At 48.5% G+C, this 24,203-nt stretch overlaps 3 protein-coding genes across 3 annotated transcripts; all 3 read left to right on the top strand.

Moving 5' to 3' along the window:
• The first annotated feature begins 10,551 nt into the window (after nucleotides 1-10,551).
• LOC120669975 (GDSL esterase/lipase At1g74460-like) lies at nucleotides 10,552-12,096 on the top strand. The gene is made up of 2 exons (XM_039949912.1): nucleotides 10,552-11,084; nucleotides 11,195-12,096. The coding sequence occupies exons 1-2, from the start codon at nucleotides 10,713-10,715 to the stop codon at nucleotides 11,891-11,893; spliced, it is 1,071 nt and encodes a 356-aa protein (XP_039805846.1). The 5' UTR covers nucleotides 10,552-10,712; the 3' UTR covers nucleotides 11,894-12,096.
• A 3,161-nt stretch (nucleotides 12,097-15,257) lies between these two features.
• LOC120669974 (soluble starch synthase 2-3, chloroplastic/amyloplastic-like) lies at nucleotides 15,258-20,844 on the top strand. The gene is made up of 8 exons (XM_039949911.1): nucleotides 15,258-15,703; nucleotides 15,793-16,387; nucleotides 16,483-16,547; nucleotides 17,005-17,082; nucleotides 17,185-17,295; nucleotides 17,404-17,448; nucleotides 19,202-19,375; nucleotides 19,570-20,844. The coding sequence occupies exons 1-8, from the start codon at nucleotides 15,452-15,454 to the stop codon at nucleotides 20,524-20,526; spliced, it is 2,277 nt and encodes a 758-aa protein (XP_039805845.1). The 5' UTR covers nucleotides 15,258-15,451; the 3' UTR covers nucleotides 20,527-20,844.
• LOC120669126 (serine/arginine repetitive matrix protein 1-like) lies at nucleotides 20,791-23,504 on the top strand. Its single transcript, XM_039948932.1, has 5 exons — nucleotides 20,791-20,872; nucleotides 20,991-21,385; nucleotides 21,508-21,578; nucleotides 21,848-21,910; nucleotides 22,556-23,504. The coding sequence occupies exons 1-5, from the start codon at nucleotides 20,791-20,793 to the stop codon at nucleotides 22,611-22,613; spliced, it is 669 nt and encodes a 222-aa protein (XP_039804866.1). The 3' UTR covers nucleotides 22,614-23,504.
• Nucleotides 23,505-24,203: the final 699 nt, after the last annotated feature.

Raw genomic sequence — 24,203 nt, 5'->3', positions numbered from 1 at the left:
CTTTTTCTTCAATGAGACACCTTACATGAAATTTGTTTTGCAGTCTTCCGATGCTCCATAAAACTGTGGTTTTACTAGGTGGGTCGATCCTGCACCAATTGATTCTGTTCAGGAGTTCATCGAGTACCTCCAGATAAAGATCTTTGATCTGGAATGCAAGGCGAACCATTATGAGGAAGTGAGCGAGGGTAACAAAGACGACGAAGTTGATGATACCAGCAATGCTGCCGGCTCACAGGAGGAACCATGCACTATTCTTTACTGCAACTGCCCTTGTCACAAGAAGAAGGGCCCTGCGCCTCCGGCACCACCGCCTGCACCACCTGCAATGGGTGGATACTGCGGAGAAGGCTCAACGCAGTTTGCTACATGGGGGTACGGCTACTAGGACTACCCTAATGCTAGTGACATGCTGCATCGTTGTGTTTGTTCTATTTTTTTTAAATTACCTAAGGCATGTTAGGTTAGTCCGGAATCTGTTTACCATAGTTTGCAATGGGTTCTGCCATGCCACTGCATGTGTGATGTGTGTTTCATTATCGTTGTATTATGATGTTTGTATCTGATGTTTGTATCTCTGATGTTTATTTGTAATGAGATAGCTGTGGACCGCTTATTTATACACTTCAACGTTCGCCTCTTATCACTCTCGTATTTTCCATTACATACAATAGATGGTATGTTTATACTTCGATGCTCCATTACGACTAAGTACGATTCAAACTCGACATTATGTACATGTCCAGTGAATGCAAAGTTAGGTACGAGACATACATACAAGCATAATACAACATTAACAATATTAAATGCGAATACATCTTAAACCGATGAACATCATATGTTATAGATCATGACATGAAATCATCTAGGTCGCCATCCCAGTTGAAAGATGGTGGTGCTGCAGGTGGTGTAGTATGGCTCGACGAACCTCTTGTCTTTCTCTTTCTCTCTTTTCTGGATTTACGTTCATGTACAGGGGGAGGAACATCATGTGTTGAAGGCCATGGTTTGGGGGGACATGAAGTCATCCATGTCGTCATCCCAGTTAACACAAGTTTGTGCTGCAGGTGGTGCAACATGACTTGATGAACCTCTTGTCTTTCCCTTTGTCTCTTTTCTGATTCTAGGTTCATGTAAAGGGGGAGGAACATCATGTGTTGGAGGCCTTGGTTTTGGGGGCATGAAGTCATCCATGTCGTCATCCCAGTTAACACAAGTTGGTGGTTGGGGTGCTGCATCATGACTCGACGAACCTCCGGGCATCTGTTCTTGCGCAGGCCAAGTACTATCACCCGAAGATCTTATCCACCTCCTTCGTCTAGTTTGCGGCATAAGTCCACCAAAGATACATACCAATTTACGAAAATTTGGTATCGATTTGTTAATCAACTCCGTGTCCTCGGGGTAATCCTAGCATATAATTACACAATAATTTTACTATTTCGTAAATATGGATTACAAATAACGGACATGAGTAGAACTAAATAAGAGTTAACTTAATGTGCATCTCATAAACTTCTGACCGCATCCATATCTTACAATTATTTTGTAAGAATCCAATAACATAAGGATGATTTGCTAGTTCATATACCCTCATGCATATCTTCCGACGTTCTAGCAGGTGTTCCTTTAAATCTTGCATTGTAATACCTCAAAACAATGTCAAATCTTTAAACTCAACTAATTTGGACAACACCATCTCTATCGTACCATCCGCTAATGGATCCAACTTCTTACTGATTACAAGATGTGTCATGATGTCAAGAAATATACTAGATTTTTCTTCGGTCCATGAAAATCCAACAGAACTGGAGGCAGCTATTGCCTTATACTGCAATAATAATAAGGTACTGTCATTCTAAGTTTACTATTCTATATTTCACTATCCAAAAACTAAATCTATTCTAATTCATAATTATTTTAGAAACAAGTCTATAATAGTTGAGAAATATTGGTTACCTGCGGTTCGGATCCAAAATCCTGCAGGGCTTCGCCCGTTTTTTTTACCTCCCTCACCCCTCTTCTCTCCCTCTCCCCTCTCTGGATCTCGTGGGCACAAAATGAGGGCGCAAAGGGAAGGGGCGGAATTTTATATTTGAGGAGGGAGCCTGCCGCCCCCCTGCCGGGCGGCAGGGGCCTGTCGCCCGGCAGGGGGGCGGCAGGCTCCCTCCAAGGACTTCTGTGCAAAATAAATTTATTTTTATTTACATATAGGTCCCTACCGCCTCCCTGCCGGGCAGTAACCCCCCTGCCGCCCCCCTGCCGGCGGTAGGGGTATAGAACTGTAAAACCTGAAACCAAAAATATATTTCTGTAAATTTTTTTTTGAAAAATACAAAAATAAAAAAACGCCCCGTGCGCGCTACTCCTAACATTTGTGCCCAGGCCAGCGGTATTGCGGGCTCAGAATGAAATTGTCTTCCTGGGCCGTACTTTTGATCCAAATTGGGCCCAAAACCACCGCTCAAATAAGGCCCACTCTGTTCCAGGTACGTGTACAGCCTCATCCCCCCTCTCTCTCAAGAAAAACTTGAGAGGAGCCGACGGCCTCCACCCTCCAGGAGCTTGCTCGAGTTCGACATCGGGGGACTCTACGAGCTCCCGGCGAGTCTCCCGCTGCCGGCCTCCGCCTTCCGGTTCTCGCCACCCTCCGCGTCGCCACCATCGCGAAGTGCCGCGTCCCGGACGACGGCGCGCTCCGCTTCCCCCGGCTCCGGCAGCTTGGCCTTGAGGACGTCATGATCTCGGAGGGCTCGCTGCACAAGATCATCGCAGGCTGCCCTGTGCTCGAGTCCTTGCTGCTCACCGGCAGGTCTCGCTTCCGCTGCATACGCATTAACTCCCCTACCCTTGTGAGCCTCGGCTTGCGCATTCACACTGGGTAAACTCATCATCGAACACGCACCCTTTGCTTGAGAGTCTGCTCCAGCTTGAGTTTTGTATTGCCACGCATCTGTCGGTGATTTCCGCGCCCAAACTGGAGATCGTAGACTGCCTTTGTGATCTTGATTTCTTCTCCAAATTGAAATCTGAGGCCGCAGAACTTCAGGTAACACTGTATTTCCATGTGGAGAGAGAAATTAAATTTCACATGTGTTACGCTAAAAATTGGTACCCACTCGACTCGCTTTCCCCTGTTACAGTATGCCAAGGAGATTTCAAGGGCGACCCGCTTTCCTCCGGCGATCCGCCGGCCCCCTCTCCTCCGGCGGCCCTCGGGGCGCCGGCGTCGAGAGGGGAGCCCGGCGCCTCGGCGGTGGGACTTTGTATAGCCGTAGATTTAGGTCTCCTTGCTCCTGTGTCCCGGCAACGGCTTCTTGGTCGCAGTCTAGGGTTAGGTTTCCCATGCTCATCCTCGGCAACGGCGGCGGCGGTAGGCTCGGCGCTTTTTCCGGTGATGAGCATCTTGGGGCTGGTAGGTTTGGTTGTGCTGGCCCGTCGGCGGTGCCGCTGGCTTGGCCTTTCTTGACGCCGGCCGTCTTCTTCTTCAGAGGCGTTGTCTCTGGGCGAGATTTTGTGGCCAGGTGCGTCCTTGTTCTTGCAACTTTGGTTGGGGTGGAAGCCTCTTCTTCTCTCCCCTGGTTGCGAGCGGTTTGATCTGGGTCGCCGGGATTCCTGTTGGGCTTCTTCTCGGTTTACCCAGATCTCGGTTCCGGGCTGTCGATTTTTTCGCCGGCTTCGGTCTTCTGCCTGTCTGCAATCCTAGGGCTTTTCTGGGGCTGCAATCTGGGCTTCTTCCTGCCGCTCGGTGCAGACTTCTTGCTTGACCAAGTACTCGGCGATGACGGCCGATTCACCCCACTGAAGACATGTCTTGCGGCTTCAAATTGCTGGAGGTCTCGTCGGTTTACTTGGCCGGGCTCTCCTTGGCGTTGCAGCTCTTCCCCGACTACGGCGGATCAGGAAGCGCAGCGGCAGATGGGAGGATCAAAGGATCCATGGGCTTTTCCTTCGAATTCAAAGTTTTGTAGGGTCCTTTGTGTAAGTTGGTGTCCCTGGAGTTTGTGTGGTGCGGGGTGTGTCGTATTTTTTCCTTCTCTAGGGGCCTTGATGTAATTCTCAGGGGATAATGCATTCCAGGGCTTCCAGCCCCTTCGCAAAAAAAAATTCGCATGTGTTTGGTGAAGGAATTGAGCGCCATTAGTTTCGTTACAGTGGTGGGCAGCGTCAGGAGTTTGGCTATCAATATTCCTTCTCTTAGCATGATATTTTCGTCGACTTGATGAGATGCTTTCTGCGCTTGGAGAATCTGTACATCCAGGTAGCAATGCTCCATTGGTAGTTGATAGTGTCATCTACGACTATTTTAGCTTCGACTCTTGCTTCATCAACTGACAATTCTGTCAATCCTTTATCTGCAATTTTTTCTAAAAAAATTTCCACTACAAGAAACCATTTAATCTGTGACGATTTTTGACGAAATTTTCGTAACGTTTTCAAATATCGTCACGGATATGCAACTATGGATATAAGGCACATAACACAGTGACAGTTTATTGATTTCATCATGAACGAGCCCAAAACCTATGACATTTTAGCAAATCCGTCGCAATTAATAAATTTAGAATTATTGTCATAGCACAAGGTGAGAAAACAAAAATACTAAAAGAAAAAAGAAAAAAGGCACCACAAGGTGAGAAAACAAAAATACAAAAAGAAAAAAGGTCTTTGTTTGTATGTTAATTATTGATGGTTCTTTTTTCTAAATTTTTCTAAAATTATGATCTTTCAGTTAGTGGCATTTGTTTGTATGTTAATTACTATTTTTTGGAACGATGTTGAAATGAAAAAGGAGAAAAAAAATTGTGGTCAAGCGGGCATCCATCAGCCAACAAAAGCACTCAAAGAATTGAGCCCACCTCTGAGCCGGAGTCATTGGTGGGTTGGCTTCTGTCCTGCAAGGCCCATTTATCAGAGCACACGTTCACGTGGAGGTTTTAATATTTCACTACTTTTCTCCTATTTAAATTGTATTTTTTTTCAGCAATAGCGGCGGCCTGTGGGGGATCGAACCGTGAACCTCGTGCTAGAGAAGGACACGGCTTACCACTGCATGAGACGCTGGTTCGTTTGGCGGATTGATAATAATTTTATTTTGTCTTTGTAATATGGCCCAACACCAAAGAACAGATGCATTTGATCTTTCTCTTTTCAATCCGGAATTAAAATTTGTAACTGGTATTACTCCCTCATATGAACTCCAAATTTGATGGTTCTTTTTTATTTTCTTCTAAAATCATGATCTTTCATCTAGTGCAGTTTGTTTGTATGTTAATTTCTATTTCTTGCAACTTGTACATATGACTTGATTTCTTCCATCCAAGTAGAGAAACTAAAAATATGTTTTTGCATAACAATTAGTAATGTAACTTCATATTTTCTAATGTTACGATACAATAAGGCTCTGTCCAAATTTGAGGTGCATATGAGTTTGAAAATATTATAAGTTACTCAAATCTCAAAGTTTGACTTGTGTTCTATGAAACAATGTGACACACCTATAAATTTTGTGAAACTTTTATTACAAGCATATAAATACATGAAATGACTCTATGCCAATTTGCAAAAAATTTGGAGAAGTTTTAGATAATATTATCATTATTGTATAATAAGGTTATAAATAGATGTTTAAATTGTCCCTAACGAACATTTGAACTTTTTATATATTTTTAGGATATAAGCTATAATAGATAAGATGTCCTTAAAATATATTTTTATAAAATATTTTAAATATTATTTGAGATACATGTAGTTTAAATTGTAATTATTTTCAATAAACGCACAGAAAGTCATTTAAACTACTAAAAATAGTAAATGACTTAGCAAAATTATTGAAACTTCTACAGAACAACTTATATGCAGTCTATTATATGTAAAAAATATATTGATATATATATATATATATACATGTTACTTCACAATGGTGCAGTAAAATAAAAAAGAAAAAAAAGAAAAATGTTAAACGGGCCGCGAAACCTTGCTTGGGCCATTTTCCTCTAAGGCCCGATGTTTACCAGCCGTCCATCTCCAATCCGACGATTCGAATGAATCCCTATGTGTATAAAAGGCCCCGCCGACACCCCAACTCCCTGTTCCGCACTCCTGCTACCCCTGCCGGCCGCCTCCTCACGCCTCCACCTCCCACTACCACCGCCGCAGCTTTACGCCCGATAGGCGCACCGCGCCCACCTCAACCGCCGGCCCCTCGCACCCTCCATCGCCTCCCACCTCCGTCGCCGCTGCTTCTCTCCAGATCAGCTCACCGCGCCCGCCGCCCCACTCTGCTCTTGCGTCCTCGTCACCGCGCGGCTAACCCTCCGGTCTCCACACCTCTCCCTCTCTTTCTCCTCAGATCCGCACGTTGCTCCCTCTCGCTCGTCCAAGGCCGTGGCCACCGTCTCGCTTGACCTCGCTGCCGCCACGACGGCCCTCTCATGCGGCAACCATCTGGGCGCTTGGAGGAAGGCCGGGCCAGCTCCAAGCCTCGACCCCGGCAAATATACAATGTATAGTGGCCGCTGCCGGCGTGGACTCGGGCCACCTCCTTGCCGAGCCTCCCCGCCGAGGGGCTCATCCAATGTCTCCACTCCATCGGGGGGCCCGCGTCCCCAGGTGGACCGAGGTGGCTTGCTGCGTGCGGAGCATCCTGAACGCGCGGCCGGGGGGAGGAGCGCCGGCGTGGTGGCCGCCGCGCTGCGGCGATGGCGGGAGCGGGACGTCCTGGAGCGGTCGGGGGTCCGCGCTGCGTGCAGCGGCGTGGGCGCTCTCCCTGCTGGCGTTCCTCGTCATGGATTGCAGGTGCCCTACGAGGAGTACAGGTGAGCCTGGATCTCCCTCAGGGGCGCTTCGCTCTGGGCGCTTCCGGATTGCAGGAGCTGAATCAACTGCCTTTCTTAGTTCCTCATATTCTGTTAAAGTTATTATTGGATTTGATGTAATATACATTTCCACTATATATGTCTTTCAAACTAGCTTAACTGCCTGCTTCATTGGTCAGGCACCAACTACACCTTACGCATCTTGTTTCTGTTTTGATAGCTCAAAAATCTGTTTGCAATGGAAGTGAACATTGTCTGTCCTTTCATGGTGAGAACTTTGCAGGCACTCTATAAGCATGAAAGTCCACAGATGGTTCCGCAAGCAGATACTACAGGTAGTGAGCATGATATGCATGTGCCTATCACTTGTATGCGCTGGTGAACCTTGCAGCCATCATGGGGCGCGCCGACGAGGCGCTGCTGCCCGCGCTGTACCAGGAGGTAGGGGCCGCCTTGCACACCACGCGCCGCCCCTGCGGCGTGCAGCATGGGACAGGGCGGCTTGTGAGTCTCGCGCGCCTCCTCGTTGGCTCCCGGTCTCTCGTTCCCCAGTCCCCATGCCGTCGAGCCGCCGCAGGTGAGATCTGCCTCCCCTTCCGTAAGATTGAGAAAATGGAACATAAGGAGCCGTCGAACTCTTGAGTTATCTTATGGGTAAATCTCTCTCTCTTGCTCTCCCTCCAAATCTGCCTCTCCGATTTGTTTACTGATGTCCTCCAAATCGATTTGGTTTCAGACCTAGGGAGCACCCGTGCGTGTGGCTGGCTTTTCTAGTGCCAAGGTAAGCGCCTGCTTATCCCTCTTTGATTTGATTTCCCTGCTGCTATGTTGTTATTTTATTATCCCATGTTCTCTGAACTGATTTTGCAAACTAACATGAAAAAACAATAACCTTGCCTTAAATAAAAACTTATAAATGGTACCATGTTATCTTGCATTTTTGTATGTATCTTCTGTGTCCTGATGTCATTGTTCATTTCGCTACAAGGATAAGAGCTTGACCATTTCAAAGCAAATAGTTGACTTTAAGATGCAGCCTCCTTTGATATAACTTATCTAGTAAATACTGTACTTAAGCTAGTGTATTATTGTGCCAAGTAATTTGGAGATGCAACTAGCATTGTCCTTTTGTAAATAAACAAATCATTCTTTGTTTATTCCATGGCTAATTTCACCATGTGCTATACCACGTGCAGGTATGCAAATAATTAAACTGAGATGGATACAAAACTGGAGGAACTTTTTTGCTGCTACTAAAGTTTTGCTGCTGCACTGGTGGTTTTTGTTGTTTCTAGTGTGTGGTATGCAAATATGAGCATCGATGCCTATGATGTATTATTTTTCTATTTATGTGAGCATCTGTCCATGCCTCTTTTTTATTTATGTGAGCATATGTCCATGCTTATGATGCATTATTTTTGGTAATTGTTGTTTTTGCATCTTTTTGGTAATACAAATCTGAGAAACAGAGAAGATGCTGACTATATCCTTTGCACGATTATACCGGTGAACAAGATTTGTTTGATGATGAAATTGCGAAGGTGATAATTCTTCCATCTTGTCAGGCTTGTATTTGTCTTTTTGGTAATGCAATATAATTATCTGCAAACACTATTGACTAATCCATGCTTCCATTTCCACCCGGGCTCTAAGGGGAAGACCAGCAAGGAAACTAAGAAACAAACCTCAGATGCACCTATATTCTGGAACTATTGTTTGATATTAGAAGCGGAGATGAAAAATGAATGTGATTGTTGTTATATCTATTTTGAATGGAAACCTGAGATTGTATATGTTATTTTGGGCTGGTAAAATCGGGTACGTATTTTGGGCTGTAATGACCATTCTGGTGAATGGTATGACAAATTGGATTGAATTTGATGGGCTCAATTTTTAATGGACTTGTTTAGTGAGCTTTGATTTAATAGTGGGTAAAAAATGGCCCAACCTAGTTCTAAAATGGGCTGTCATTCTCCACATCATTAGTGATGTCACCACCCACATCATCAATGATGTCATCATCCATGTCACGAGCCATGTCATCGTACACGTGTCGTCATCATTATCCACCTCACTACTCCTGTTGGTTGACGTGGCAAACATCTGTGATGTTAAATTTTGTCACGAACGTTGGGTTTGGGCTGGATTTGGATTTGGTTGCACGGGCCTAAGGGCATTTACGACGGTTAAAAAACGTCACCTGATTTAATCTGTGACGCTCAATACATGACGCTGTCTGAAATCGTCACTAATAGTTTTTTATGACGAATTTTCAACGATCTATGACGAAAATGTTCCGTTGTAGAATAAATGGTTTCTCGTAGTGTTCTATCTCTTTTATTTCAGATACTACATGTGTCAGGGCACAGAAGTTTGTGGCAGGATGATATCAAAAGCCTCGACATGACGCCATCCGTGCGAAGCCAGTTGCGTCGAGAAAGTATCAAGGCACAACATCACAACTTAACCTTGCAACATAATAAAAAATATATTATACTTCTTTTAGCTATAAAATATAAAGTCACTAGAAACATTGATTCAATAAATTTGCAAAATTAAATTGAAGGCACAACATCACAACTTAACCTTGCAACATAATAAAATATATATATATTATACTTCTTTTAGTTATAAAATATAAAGTCACTAGAAAACATTGATTCAATAAATTTGCAAAATTAAATTGAAACAACAATTCTAATAAAAATTATTGAATTAGCTTCTCTTGCAAAAAATTATTGAATTAATATTTCTTGTAGAATTTATTGATCTAACAGTCCCCATATAGAAAAGTTGAATCCCTAAAATTGCTGAGTCAACAAATTGTAAATAATCTCAAGTCAATAATTTTTTGTAAATTTCTTAAAGAAGATGTTGAGCAACACTACGTAGATATGAGGGAAAAGACCTTTTAAAAATGAAAAATTATGCTAAGTATTTGACAAAAAGGAAAAAGTGAGATGAAAAAGGTCAAAATTAGAAACTGACCCTACTGCTGTGTAAATAAATGTTGAACCATTAAATAGCAAAGATTTCAAATTCACTGGTGGTATTGCAAAGAAAATGATTAGTTTTTAACAAGGAAAATGGCTCGCTAGAGGAAGCCGCCTGATATGGAAATTTACTTATGCTACCTAATGGCAATGATTCGTTATTAATATAAGAAACTGCATCTTGGCATGGACGGGAATTTTTTATTAAAAAATCAATCAATTGTTCGAGTTTTAACCATCAAATTGAATATTTGAGTAAGCAACAAACACTCTTTTCTGTCCATTTCTAGCACTTTGAAAAAACAGCCACTCTCTCCAGTTTTCAAATAAATTTCATTTTAGAAAGTGGCACGATCACAGAAATATTATTATTTTACTTGATTTGACCATGGATTGGTAGTATTTAACACCCAAAATATAACAAGTGTGTAATAATTTAAAACTAACTATTAAGGACAAATTAAGCTATACCATTTTCAAAAGCTTCTTTGAAATATTCAAGGAGACACTGATGGTCAAAACTAAGATGTGTTGAACATTAATCTGAAGACTGATGAGGAAGTACTGCAAAAGACAAGCACAGAGACCCCGTACTGGAGCAAATGATCTCATGTTTGGCCAACTCCCCTACTAGCCACCAAAAGCTCCTCCCCACGCTTCGCAGGTTGGTAGGTGTATCAAACCACATCCAACCCTGAGCTCGCTCGCTGCTACAAAAACCCAAGAACTGATCACCATCCCGAACCTCCAAACATATGTCCATGCATCGAGTCAGAGCCCCGGTGAACTACTAGTAGCGCCAGCCTGCAGATCACCTCATCGTTAAAAGCGGCAATCCCTGCAGGTCGATCTGTCGCCGCCCTCGACCTCGAGACAGAGCCTTTGCAAGACCGACCGGCCGATGGCAATGGCTCGCGAGAGGAAGCCGCTTGCCGTTGCCCTGGCCGTGGCGCTGCTCCTGGGTCTGTGCCGCGGCGACGTCGTGCAGTTCATCTTCGGCGACTCGCTGTCGGACGCGGGCAACAACAACTACCTGACCAAGAGCCTGGCCCGCGCCGCGACGCCGTGGTACGGCATCGACTTCGGGAGCGGCATGCCCAACGGCAGGTTCTGCAACGGCCGCACCGTCGCCGACATCGTGGGCGACAAGATGGGCCTGCCGCGACCGCCGGCGTTCCTGGACCCGTCGCTGGACGCCGACACCATCTTCAAGAACGGCGTCAACTACGCCTCCGGCGGCGGCGGCATCCTCAACGAGACGTCGTCCCTCTTTGTAATTCAGCCAGCCATTCTTCTTAATTTTTCTTTTGAAGCAGCAAACTTGCAACGACATGTTCAGTATAACTAACCGATCGATGGCTGGAACGAACGGTGTGCGTGCAGATTCAGAGGTTCTCGCTGTACAAGCAGATCGAGCTGTTCCAGGGCACGCAGGCGTTCATGCGGGAGAAGATCGGCGCGGCGGCGGCGGGCAAGTTCTTCGGCGAGGGCTACTACGTGGTGGCCATGGGCGCCAACGACTTCATCAACAACTACCTCCTCCCCGTCTACTCCGACTCGTGGACCTACAACGGCGACACCTTCGTGAAGTACATGGTGGACACCCTGGACGCCCAGCTGCGGCTCCTCCACGCGCTGGGCGCCCGGCGGCTGACCTTCTTCGGGCTCGGCCCCATGGGCTGCATCCCGCTGCAGCGCTACCTGACCTCCTCCGGCGGGTGCCAGGAGTCGACGAACAAGCTGGCGCGGAGCTTCAACACGCAGGCGTCGTCGCTGCTGGCGCGGCTGTCGGCGTCGCTGCCGAACGCGACGTTCCGGTTCGGCGACGCGTACGACTACTTCCAGGACATCATCGACCGGCCCTACATGCACGGGTTCAACAACTCGCGGGCGCCGTGCTGCACGCTGGGGCGGATCCGCCCCACGCTCACCTGCACGCCGCTGTCGACGCTGTGCAAGGACCGGAGCAAGTACGTGTTCTGGGACGAGTACCACCCCACGGACAGGGCCAACGAGCTCATCGCGCTCGAGACGCTCAGGAAGCTCAACATCACCGTCGTCAGCAACGCCACGTCCAGCTAGCGATCGGGCGGATGGCAGGAAAGCATATATACGCGGTGCCTCAGATTTTGTGATTGTGTTGTTGTCTGTAATTGAACAAAGCAAAAGTCACTGCAAGGAATCCAGGTTTTAAATCACCGAACGTTTAGCGGCAGGCTGCCATTACGGTGTTTAGCGGGCTATAGCCGGCTTTAATGGACTAAATGTCATACAGTTGCCCTTTCTAGCAGCTATAGCTATTTATAACGGCAGTTATAGTGGGTCATTCAAAACCTTGCAAAGAACGAACAGATTAACTACGCATTGTGTATGAATATAATCATATACTACCTTCATCCCTAATTACAATTCATTTTAGCTTTTCTACATACATATATTTTGTTACGCACCTAGTTATACACTGTCAACAAACATAACAAAAACTATAGGCATATAAAAAATTAAATAAATTATAATTTGAATGGAGGGAGTAGTAAAGATTTTGCATACACTCTCTGCTGGTCAATTTACAATTGTCCAGGGTCAGGCATGAACCTAGGAAGCTTTTGGTAGGCAGGTAGAGGAGTTGGCCTAACAGTACATGGGATCGATCATCTACTCATTTCATCAGCAAGTAAAGGAGTTGGCCAAACAATTCAAGATTATTCAGATTTCTAGTCATACGCTTTCTCCAAAGAAAGAGATGTCTAAGGTCTACCATAGGCTATCAATACGAGGAAAGACAGTTAACATAATTGCAGCTTTATGAATTTCAGAACATGAACCGGCATGGTTTTTTTTTTAACTCCGCTATGATTTTTTACATTACATGGAGCATTGAAGTTCTAAGGGAAATTCAACCCTTGGAATTGGACACCAGGTATACGCAAATCCAAATCTCAAGTTCCATTGATTTTCTTTTCGTATCCGAATTGTACTACATGAAGAAAGCTGTAAAAAATCCTCACTGTTGTGGTAGTGCTCGATTGCAGAGAGGGAAAAAACAAAAAAAAAACTATCAAATTCGCTCTGGCATTTTCTATTTGTTCTAGTGCTCGATTGATTGCAGAGAGGAAAAATAGAAAGAGGCATCTACGGAGAGAGCCCTCTCCCTTTTAAGCATCCAGCGAGAGCCCCCCATCCCCTTATCCATTCGACCCCGCGCCTCCTATTGTGAAAAAAAAATCAGTCGTCTTCCTCGCCCAACCATCCTGCGCGCTGCTGTCCGCTGCTCTACCCCATCCGCCCGCCGCCTCCCTCTGCCCCCGCAGCCGACCTCCCCCTCGCGCGACGCCGGCGAGGACCGCCGCTCCAACCCCTCCCCTCCCCTCCGCTCCAACCCGGCCCGCCACCACCGCTCGCCCCCACCGCCGACCCCGCCCACCAGATGTCTTCCACCACCCGGCCGGCGGCGCCGTCGCCGTCGGCCTCGCCGCCCACAACCTGCCTCCTCCGCCAGGCCGGCCGCTGCCCACGGCCATCCCTCTAAAGCCGGCGGTCATGGAGCCCTCCCCACAACCCCAACCCCGGAAACCCCAGAACCCAAACCCCGACGGCCTTCACCACCACCCGTGCCGGCGGCGACCACGCCGCCGACCGCCCCGCCCACCTACCGCCCGCCCGTCGCCGGAGAAGAAGGTCAACACTGGTTTTGTTATTTTCTTCTCACCCCTAGCTACTTTCTCGTGTGTGGAGATGGATGTAAGTTGGAGGGCTCTCGATTTAATCTTAAATCGAAAGGGCTCTCGGCGTAGGATTCTCGAAAATAGAAATCTATCACCCGCTGACATATGAACCTGAGTGCGGTCCACCCATCAGGCGGAGCAAGGCCGGAAGCTCGCTGCCCGTTCGGATGGCTGGTTTAGTGGGCTGGTAGGAACAGTACGAGCTGGTAGTCACTATTCCAATATGTTTTTCCTCAGCCATTCCCCCAGCCCAGCCAGCGCTTGTCACCCAGCCGAACGAGGCGTCAGGCCTTGAGAGGCTCCGACGCGGGCTAGAGATGAGAGAAGTAACGTGGGCCCTGACCGTTAGCTCACACGTACAAGTCACACGTACCAACATGATCATTAAGAAACCATCAATCCTTCTCAAAAAAAAAAAAACCCATCAATGTGTAGCTACCGTCCACAAGGAATGCACCACTCGCCGCCTCCCACTCGAGCGACAGGCCGTTCGCACTGGAGAATGACGTGCACGTGTGGCGCACCGTAGAGACAGGGGCCATGTTTGGTTACAAGTCACATCACAATTTCACAAAAAAGACAAATGTTTGTATGGAGTACTAAATGAAATCTATTTGCAAAATTTTTTCATGGATGAGTGTAATTTTTCGAGACGAATCTAATGACTCAAATTTTATCATGATTGGCTACAATGATGCTACAGTAACCGCGCTCATTATTCACTAGTCGTACGTTCAAAGGCCTCATTAGTTAAAGTAACTGCCACAGTACCATAGTTGTGGAGGTAATTTTATAATTAGACTTTATTTAATACTCTTAATTGGTGGTCAAAGTACCAAAAAATTCCCATCAAAACTTTTTCACACATCAACCAAACACGGCCAGGGTGTAAAAGGTTTCCTTGCAGGTCTCAGCAGAGTGGCCGGGCCCGCTTCTACCTCACCATCTCACGTTTAGGGAGCGTTTAGTTCCCAAAATCAAAAAATTTTGGGTGTCTCGTCGTTGTTTGACCAGATGTTGGGAGGGCTTTTCGAGCACTAATTAAAAAACTAATTTCAGAACTCACTTGGAAACCGCGAGACGAATATTTTGAGGCCTTTGACCGCATCATTAGCACATGTGGGTTACTGTAGCACTTATGGCTAATCATGCCTTAATTAGGCTCAAAAGATTCGTCTCGTCGTGTACATCCAAACTGTGTAATTATTTTTATTATTTAAATACATTTAGTGCTTCGTACATGTGTTTTAAAGGGGAGGTGAAAATTTTTGGGTGAAATTTTTTGGGAACTAAACGGGGCCTTATCCTGCCCGCGCCAGTCTCGCTTCCAAGACACGGCCCAACGGCCAGCACGCCACTCCACTGCTCACTTACCAGGTGGACCCCACCGCAAGCAAACTTACCAGGTTCGAGAAGGATCAGAAGAGCACGCCGTTTTCCGCTCACCGTATTCGCTTCGTGCCCCCCGGAGCCGAGGCACCCGTGCTGCCGACAGGTGGGGCCAACGAGGCTCCGGGCCCGCGCGTCATCGTCGGACCCCCGCCATTCGCCGCGCTCGCCGCGGCCGAAACGCGCCTGGGAGGAAACGGCTCGGTCGGGGTCGCTCCCTCCTCGTGCGCGCCCTCGCAGCCGCAAAAGCGCGAGCAAACGACGCCGAGGCCGTTCGCGCGGCAGCCGCCAGCCTCGTCCCCCCCCCCCCCCCCCGGTGGCGTGGCGTCGCCCCCGAGCCGGCGCTCGCCGTGATCCCCGTTGGCCCTACTCGCCAGGCACCCGCACAAAAGTCGCGGCCGCGCGCCGTACACTCCACCCTGACCCCCTCCTCCTCCTCCTCAGTCCTCCTCCCACTCGGCCACTCCACCCCCCACAGCCCCGCGCGTGCGCCGACCGGCGACGATCGATCCCGCCGCGCGGCGCCATGTCGTCGGCGGCCGCCTCTTCCGCCTTCATCCTCGCGCTCTCCTCCGGCACCCCCGGGTGGCGCAGCCGCGGCGGCGCGAGCCTCAACTTCCCGCTCTGGGCGCCGCCGCGGCGCGCGGCGCGGGACGACGCGATGGTGGCGCGCGCGGCGGAGGCCGGGACGGGGGGCAGGGACGCGGCGCCGCCGGAGCGGAGTGCCGGCGCCGGCGCCGACGCCAGCATCAGGCAGCCCCGCGCGCGGCGCAAGGCGGTTAGTTCGGTCCACGCCGGCCCTACCTACCCTCCCCTCGATGTAGGATCGCTGCTTGTTCTCTGACACCCACGTGTGCCCGCGCGCAGGTCTCCAGACGGAGGGATCCTGTTCAGCCGGCCGGCCGTTACGGCTCCGGGCCGGGGAACGCGGCGGCCAGCCAGAACGGCGCGCTGGCGGGCGGCGAGATCGACTCCATCGTCGCCGCGCCGCCGGCCAGCATTGTGAAGTTCGCGGGCCCGGGCTACACCGTGATCCTTCCCACCCAGGACGTAGCGCCGACGAGGGGTGTCGTCCCGGCCCCGGAGCCGCCGTTGCCACCGTCTGAGGAAAACTTCGTGTCGCGACCAGCTTCCGTTCCCAAGCCCCGCACCGACGGCAATGCCGGACTTGCAGAGAAGAGGCGTGCAATGGTTGACGTTGAAAGAGTTCCAAATCCAATTCCGCCTCCTCCGCCTGCGCCTAAGCCTGAGCCTGCGGTGCAAGAACAAGAGGGTGCTTGGGATTTCAAGAAATATATCGGTTTCGACGAGCCTGATGAAACGAAGGATGAGGCCGGGGTTGGTGCAGATGCTGCTGGTTCTTTTGCAGATTACGAGAACGATGATCCTAGCCCTTTGGCTGGGGAGAATGTCATGAACGTGATCGTGGTGTCTGCTGAATGTTCTCCCTGGTGCAAAACAGGTAAGAACATTACTGTTGTTTGTGGTTTCTTCTGGAGCTGCTGTCCATTCCAGGCTGCTTGGATTACTGATGTGAGCAACTATTGAGTATTATAGGTGGCCTTGGAGATGTTGCGGGAGCTCTGCCGAAGGCTTTGGCGAGAAGAGGACATCGTGTTATGGTATAGTACTCTCAGGCTTCTGTTTTTCATTTGGTTCCTTGTAGTTTCGTTTCTGTTGGCATCTTCAATATTTCATCATTTGGTAAACCTATGCTTTGATAACTTGAGATGCACATGGTTAGATGCACATGACCAACATGATCTGAAAGAACTTTCCTGGTTCTTTTGTTACAGACATCTGAAACCTTGATGATCAGATGATACATAGGGACTAGTGCAAGGTGGTGTTTTATTTTTTAAAAATAATTGTGTCACACGAATGATCATCATGTCGGTTATCGGAAACTGTTGCTTAAGATAGCAATACAAAAGTGGTCATCTTACAGTAAATGAATACATTTTACTATGTAACTAAACAAACTTCGCAATCACATACCGTGATACTTTAAATCAGGTACTTTGAGTAGACTTAGATGACTTACCTAACATTTTGTGGCAATGCTTGTTTCAATATAAGGTTGTGGTACCAAGGTATGGGGACTATGCGGAAGCCTTCGACATGGGAATCACGAAATACTACAAAGCTGCAGGACAGGTGCGCGTAAACCTCCCGATCAAATGGGAGCCTGATATAGAAAATGCCAAGGCCCAAAATCGCAATATATTCAATTTAATTGGCATTTGATTTGGCTTGCAGGACTTGGAAGTGAAATATTTCCATGCATTTATTGATGGAGTCGATTTTGTGTTTATCGACGCACCTCTCTTCCGGCACCGTCAAGGTGACATATATGGGGGAAATAGACAGGTGAAGCTCCTTTCCCTTGTTTTTTCACAATTCAATTTCACTGCACTGATTATCTAAGATCTAGCCAAAGTGCTTTCATTTGAAATTCGATTTCCCATTTTACTTCAGGAAATTATGAAGCGCATGATTTTGTTCTGCAAGGTTGCTGTTGAGGTACTCCCGTGAACTCTTCTGTCCACCATATTGAAAAATTCTCAATTTTACACTTATAGTTTGTCATATGCAAATCCAAATCTAGCCAAATGCTAAATTATTGTACTGCTAAGCGCTTCTTCTTTTGCACCAATGAATGCTATTTTATTATCTTGATTCTCCCTATTGCTCATGATAATTCTATCAATTGGCACGTTCCTCCATTGCTGTACCTGAATACTGCTGTATTTTTTTTTTTGAATGGTCACGGGGGAGTATCCCCACCTGAATTGTATTCAAAAAGTGTGGCAGACCACAGATCAAAGGCCTCATTTTTAGGGAAAATGAGACAAAACCACATTGCTCGGTTAATTTGGAAAAACCGGGCTAAAACCACAACAACTACCTAGCTAAACTAGGTCTAAACCAACTCCAGAGCCCAAGCACATGGGCAAATTTGTGGCATAACCACAAATAGAAAAAACACGCACACCCTAACAAGGGTGAAAAATGTGGCACAACCACGGATAGCAACAAAACTATTGCCGGCCTTAGGAAGCTAGGGTAGTCGCTTGCGCCGTCTTCCGACGACGAACCGCTCCACGGCCCGCTGCAAGCCAAGTCGTCTCATGAAGTCGTAGCTGCAAGCGTTGTCCATGGACGCTGCCTCACGCCGCACAGTTGCCGTCGTGGTTCGCTGCAAGCAGCTAGCCGACAACGACGAGACAACCCCTAGCCGCCAATCAGCCAACAATGTCATATGCTGAGGGGGCCGCCGCCGCCGATCGCCACGAGCCACGGCCGCAGCAGAGGTGAACACTCCTGCGTGGGAGGAGCCACTGCCGCAGCACCACGAAGACCGGCCCCGGGGACACCGGAACCGACCTCCAGGGCTGCAACGGAACAGGTTCTCCAAAGACGACGCTTCCAAGGAAGGAACGACGCTGAGGGCGCCGCCGCCGCCCGCTTGAGCAAACTCAGGCAAGGTTTTCACCGAGAGAGGCCTGTCAGGGAGAGGAGGGCACCTCGACAACGCCCTCAAGGGAGAACACGGCGTCCACTGAACGTCGTCGCTGCCGGCCCGGCCAGAGGCCGAGCAAAACTTTCGTCTGCTAAATCCCTCCTCCCACAGTCGCCGCAGCACCACGAGCCGTGGCCGCAACCACAGTCCGCAGCAGAGGTGGCCGCCGGCCACCATGGCAGCGATGGCGGTGGTGGCAGCGAACAACACCATGGCTCGGTGTCGCCCGCCGACGGCGTTATCAACCTTGGCAGCTTCCACTAGGCGTACAGACGAGCTCGCGCGGGTCCCGCCGGATCTCGGGGCGGCCGAGCGGGCGCACTCGGAGGCAGCGGCGGAAGAAGCGCAGCGCAGATCAGCCCCCGGGGGCACCGGATCCGGACCCCAGGACGCCGGATCCGCAGCCCCGGGCCGCCGCCGCCGCCACCGTGCCCGACACCCGGCACAGCTCGCCGTGCGCGGCCATGCCTGCGCGCAACTCATGGAAGGCCCCGCCGCTGCCTTCCCCGCAGGTGCACGGGCTTCCGGCGCCCTGCTCCGGCGGCGGCGAGGTGGGGGTGTGGTCAGGAGGGGGGTGCGCGGCGGCGGGGGTGGGCGCCGCCCGAGCCGCCTCCGAGGGAGACAACGCGGGGGCCTCCGAGGGGCCAATGACAACTATTAAAATTTAAAACAATACCCGTATTATAATACTGCTGTATTATATAAGTGACTAAGAACACTGGACTATCTGTTGTGTTCCTCCATAATCTTCAGGTTCCTTGGCATGTTCCATGTGGCGGTGTGTGCTATGGTGATGGCAATTTGGTGTTCATTGCTAACGACTGGCACACTGCACTCCTGCCTGTTTATCTGAAAGCATATTACAGAGACAATGGCATAATGCAGTACACTCGCTCCGTTCTCGTCATACATAACATCGCTCACCAGGTCTTTTCCTTCTCATAATCATGATTACTTTGTACCTTTGCTGCATTTTCTTCTTTAGATAGCCTTGGTTCAATTATGATCATGGTGCATTGGTTCAGATATTCAGTCAATTATTAGTTTTGGTCGGTTCTCAACTAGACTTCATTTTCTGGAATCTGGATCCTAATGATTTCCCTCTTGTCTGCACTCTGCAGGGTCGCGGCCCTGTAGCTGAATACCCGTACATGGACCTGCCTGAGCACTACCTCCAGCACTTCGAGCTGTACGACCCCGTCGGCGGCGAGCACGCCAACATCTTCGCTGCGGGCCTGAAGATGGCGGACCAGGTGGTCACCGTCAGCCGCGGCTACCTGTGGGAGCTGAAGACGGTGGAAGGCGGGTGGGGCCTCCACGACATCATCCGGTCCCACGACTGGAAGATGAACGGCATCGTGAACGGCATCGACCACCAGGAGTGGAGCCCCGAGGTGGACGTGCACCTCCGGTCGGACGGGTACACCAACTACAGCCTCCGGACGCTGGACGCCGGCAAGCGGCAGTGCAAGGCGGCGCTGCAGCGGGAGCTGGGGCTGGAGGTGCGCGACGACGTGCCGCTGCTCGGGTTCATCGGGCGGCTGGACGGGCAGAAGGGCGTGGACATCATCGGCGACGCGATGCCGTGGCTGGCGGGGCAGGACGTGCAGCTGGTGATGCTGGGCGCCGGGCGCGCGGACCTGGAGCGGATGCTCCAGCAGCTGGAGCGGGCGCACCACGACAAGGTGCGCGGGTGGGTGGGGTTCTCGGTGCCCATGGCGCACCGCATCACGGCGGGCGCCGACGTGCTGCTGATGCCGTCCCGGTTCGAGCCGTGCGGGCTGAACCAGCTGTACGCGATGGCGTACGGCACCGTCCCCGTGGTGCACGCCGTGGGCGGGCTGAGGGACACGGTGGCGCCCTTCGACCCGTTCGGCGGCGCCGGGCTCGGGTGGACGTTCGACCGCGCCGAGCCCAACAAGCTGATCGAAGCGCTCGGGCACTGCCTCGACACCTACCGGAAGTACAGGGAGAGCTGGAGGGGCATCCAGGCGCGCGGCATGTCGCAGGACCTCAGCTGGGACCACGCCGCCGAGCTCTACGAGGAGGTCCTCGTCAAGGCCAAGTACCAGTGGTGAAGGGAACCCCGGCCGGCCGGCCTCCGCCCGCCGCGTCGATCGGTCGCGCGCAACTTCTGCTCGTGTTGTTTCGACTTGATTTTCTCCGGCTTGTTGATCCATTGTACATTCCGCGTTCAAAACGGTTTCGGTGAAGACTGAAGAGCTTCATATGCAACGCCGCGGTGGTGTGGTCTTACAGGAGGGAAATAGCATGGTAGTAGCCTGAGCTGTGTGTTTCGACTGGGTTCTTCGTAGCGCCAGTAGTCGAGATTGTATGGAAGTATGTTTGTTCTACAGATTTGGGATGCAAGCAAATTTCTATGTATTATTCCCCCACGCCTCCGTGAGCTCTGGGAGCATCCACGTCAGCGAAAATTCTACTGATCCTCCGATTTTCTAACCAACGGTGATAACCGATGCCTCAGCTTCTTCACCGGCTAGTCTCCAAGTCAACAAAAGCCGCTGCCATCGCTTCCTCCTAGAAATTTCCGTGAGCACTCGGCTTTCCTCTCCTGGTCGCCCCGATGCTGTGCCCCAACCGGCGCCGGCGCGCACGGGCTTCCCGAGCCCGCCGACGGCACCAGGCGAGGAGCAGCGCCCTCCTCCCACCCAACGCCCCGCCGCTTCCGCCGGTCGCCGCCGTCTGCGATCCTGGCCCTACACACCTTGCCGCAGCCAACCCCTCCACGGGCTAGCCTCACCAGCCGCACCACCCCCGGCCAGCCCTCCATCTGAGGCGCCATGGGCTCGTCCCGCCACCCCCGCCACCATCCAAGCGCAAGGCGCGGGGAACTACCCCCGCCAGGACGCGCGGCCTTTGGCCGAGCTTCCGGGCGCCGCCTGTAGAGCTCGCTTTCGACCTCCCCGCAGCTACAGGGTTGGCTGCGGAGCTCCTCCCCCCCTTCCTCCTCTCTCGTCTGACCTGCATCTGCATTTTCTCCCCCCCTGTCTAGATCGGTTCCTTTTAGCCTGCACAAAATTTGATTTTCCCCCCTCCAGGAGGCGCAGTCTGTTGACGAGTGTTGGTGGGAGATAGGAGATGAGCACCACGAGCTTGGTCCCTTCCAGCAGTGAGTGCTGGTCCAGCTTCATACCCAACAAGCTTATGCTTCTGCCTTCATAGATTTCACTCGCTCTTTTCCTCTCTTTTTTTTCCTTTCTTTTTTGCTAAATTTGGCAGCTGGAGTTGAGTGATTATAGCACTCCCTGTATCTGGATCTTCCTCTTGGTGATCTTCCTTCTTTGTCACGTAGGATCAAGCTGACATTAGAATTATAAGTATTAATCAGTATTTATCATTTTGCATTAAGTTAAGAATATGGTCTTTGTATTTTTACAGGTCATGCAAAAGCACCTTTAGAAGTAATTGTGTGTCCTTCCATGCTGCTCAAGACATTGGCAGGTACTATGAGCTACTTTTCTTCAATCTTATTAATTATTATGTGAGTTCTAGGGCCATATTTGGTTGATGCGGGTATTTTGTACTTGAAAAATAAAATGAAATACCATATAAGATACATCTATTCTTTTTCATATATGTCCATGGTTATTGTTTAGTTTAGAAAATGCCACGTCAGTTCAGCATTTCTATTGACATAGACTGATCTGACGGATATTCCTATTCATATATGTGAATTATTGTCTATTGTACAAACACAAGTCCAGTTGTATTAATATTTCCCAATATGTTTGGGCATTTATTTAGTGTTAAGAACACTGCATAGGCCTCCAAGCATACTCTGCATTTTTAAAGGAAACACAAACTTCAATTATTCTGTGCCATTTGCATTTCCAGATTTAGAGCTGAGAGAATGGCCAATCACATAAATGTTTGTAGTTTGCTTTGTTAGACATACAATTCTAGTGTTGTTGACGTTTAGTTGCTCCACTAAATACATTCTGGCATGCAATTTAAAGTGAACTTAGGAAAAAGAACAATGTGCCAGACCTCATTGTATTTCCTCAGGTCATCAGTAGTTTAGGAAAAAGAACCCTGGATGTATTTTCTCAAGTCATTAGAAGTTTTTTCACGCTTTCATATGTGCAGCATGGACTGCCAAAAGTATGGAGCGCCCTGTGTTGTAGGTGGGCAAATGAAAGGATAGATTTTCCACGCTTTCATACTTGGAAAGAGGCTGCTGAAGGTCAGCGGTCTTCCATTTTGTAGACTATCATGCACTGTTTTGTCAGTGGTCCAAATTGTGTGAAGTATAGGAAAAAGGTCAGCCTTGAGCAATACCGTTCACATGGGATAGTTTTGCGCAATATGTTAAGCGATATGGCAATCCCACTGGAACCCAGGAAATCTTGATCTCCTAAGCAAAACTCTAATGTGGTTTCAATTCCATTGATGGACAACACAAATGTGTCATTATATTTGGTTTCAGCTACAATTTGAGCAGCTTCTTCCCTAATGGTATTCCTTTCTGTTAATTGGACTTTCATTTCTGTTTAAGGCACATGGATTGAGGGTTATTTTCCAATTGAAATTGAAAAGAGATAAAACAGAATACATTGTGTATTTAAACAACTGTGATTTCAAGGACATTTCTTGCTCAAATTTGAAGCTGTTGTATTAAATACAAAACAAAAAATGACTAATGCTCCGAACCAATACTTTTTTATATTAATTGTTTAGTGGTATGGTGAAAATGAAATATTATGGACTTATGGTTCAAATACCCTTTGATAGGTATGATCAAACAGCAGTGAACAGGATAACTGTGGGAACAATTTCATCTTTGTCGCAAACAACATTGATGCTGAGTTGTGTTGCCTTATGGCCCCGTAGAGAAACTTTCATTTCCATATTACTGTTAAATAACAATAGATGATAGCAAATTATATAATCAAACATTTATAGTATAGTTTCTAGAGAATTAGGAAGAAAAATATGAAATTAAACCTGACATCTTGTTTTTATATACTTCTCATTTTTTTAAGATTATATTTTATGCAAATATTTGAATTGTTTTGATTAGAAAAATGAACCCATCCAGGTTCAGCAACCCCCCATAATAGTGCCAATAACATCTGTTCATAATTTAAAAAATTTATGAATATAGGTAGCTTGACATGGAAGTTTTTCTTATCACCTACATAATCCAAAAGATCTTCAAAAGGTTCTGCGGATATAATCTGGAAATGTAGCACAACTTCTTCCAATATTGTTCATGTGGGGACTTTCTTGTTCTCTTTGTGCCTTTACCCACGATTGGATTCATTATGCCATGTATTTTAAAAAGATGTTGCGACTGATTTACTATTTTATTTGGGCAATGATTTCTCCCAGTACAGAAATTGATTTGATTCAACTCAATTTACTGTTCCGCAAGGTGCGAGCCCAAAATTGATGGACCTTTTCCTTTTTCTTTTCGTACATAGTTGAAAAAAAAAGGATTCTACTGCTACTTTACGGCTTTCAGGTTTTAAGTTCAACTTCAACTATTCTTCCATTTTGTATTGAATTTACTTATACACCACTGACTTGGCTGGTCTTCCCTTATTTAATTTTAATTACCTGTAGGTGGGAACAGCATGCTGCGTGGCCATTTACCACCCCCCCCGAACCTGGTATGAACGTGATTTCTCATGCTCCTTTTGCCCATAAGTCCTATGCGGCCACATGCAAATAGGTGCTTCTGTACCATTTTTGCTTAATTAATGCTCTTCTTCATCCCCCAAAATCAAACGTG

Source organism: Panicum virgatum, chromosome 4N, assembly GCF_016808335.1.
Source record: "Panicum virgatum strain AP13 chromosome 4N, P.virgatum_v5, whole genome shotgun sequence".
Classification (NCBI taxonomy): Eukaryota; Viridiplantae; Streptophyta; class Magnoliopsida; order Poales; family Poaceae; genus Panicum; species Panicum virgatum.
The sequence above is the reverse complement of the archived record's forward strand: the minus strand, read 5'-3'. Positions and strand labels throughout refer to the sequence as shown.

Coding starts and splice junctions, on each gene's coding strand:
- LOC120669975 (XM_039949912.1), top strand. CDS start 10,713: ATGGCAATGGCTCGCGAGAGGAAGCCGCTTGCCGTTGCCCTGGCCGTG. Junction 11,085..11,194: donor ACGAGACGTCGTCCCTCTTT/GTAATTCAGCCA, acceptor GTGTGCGTGCAG/ATTCAGAGGTTCTCGCTGTA.
- LOC120669974 (XM_039949911.1), top strand. CDS start 15,452: ATGTCGTCGGCGGCCGCCTCTTCCGCCTTCATCCTCGCGCTCTCCTCC. Junction 16,388..16,482: donor TTCTCCCTGGTGCAAAACAG/GTAAGAACATTA, acceptor TGAGTATTATAG/GTGGCCTTGGAGATGTTGCG. Junction 19,376..19,569: donor TACATAACATCGCTCACCAG/GTCTTTTCCTTC, acceptor TGCACTCTGCAG/GGTCGCGGCCCTGTAGCTGA.
- LOC120669126 (XM_039948932.1), top strand. CDS start 20,791: ATGTTTGTTCTACAGATTTGGGATGCAAGCAAATTTCTATGTATTATT. Junction 20,873..20,990: donor TGAGCTCTGGGAGCATCCAC/GTCAGCGAAAAT, acceptor GCTTCCTCCTAG/AAATTTCCGTGAGCACTCGG. Junction 21,386..21,507: donor GACCTCCCCGCAGCTACAGG/GTTGGCTGCGGA, acceptor TCCCCCCTCCAG/GAGGCGCAGTCTGTTGACGA.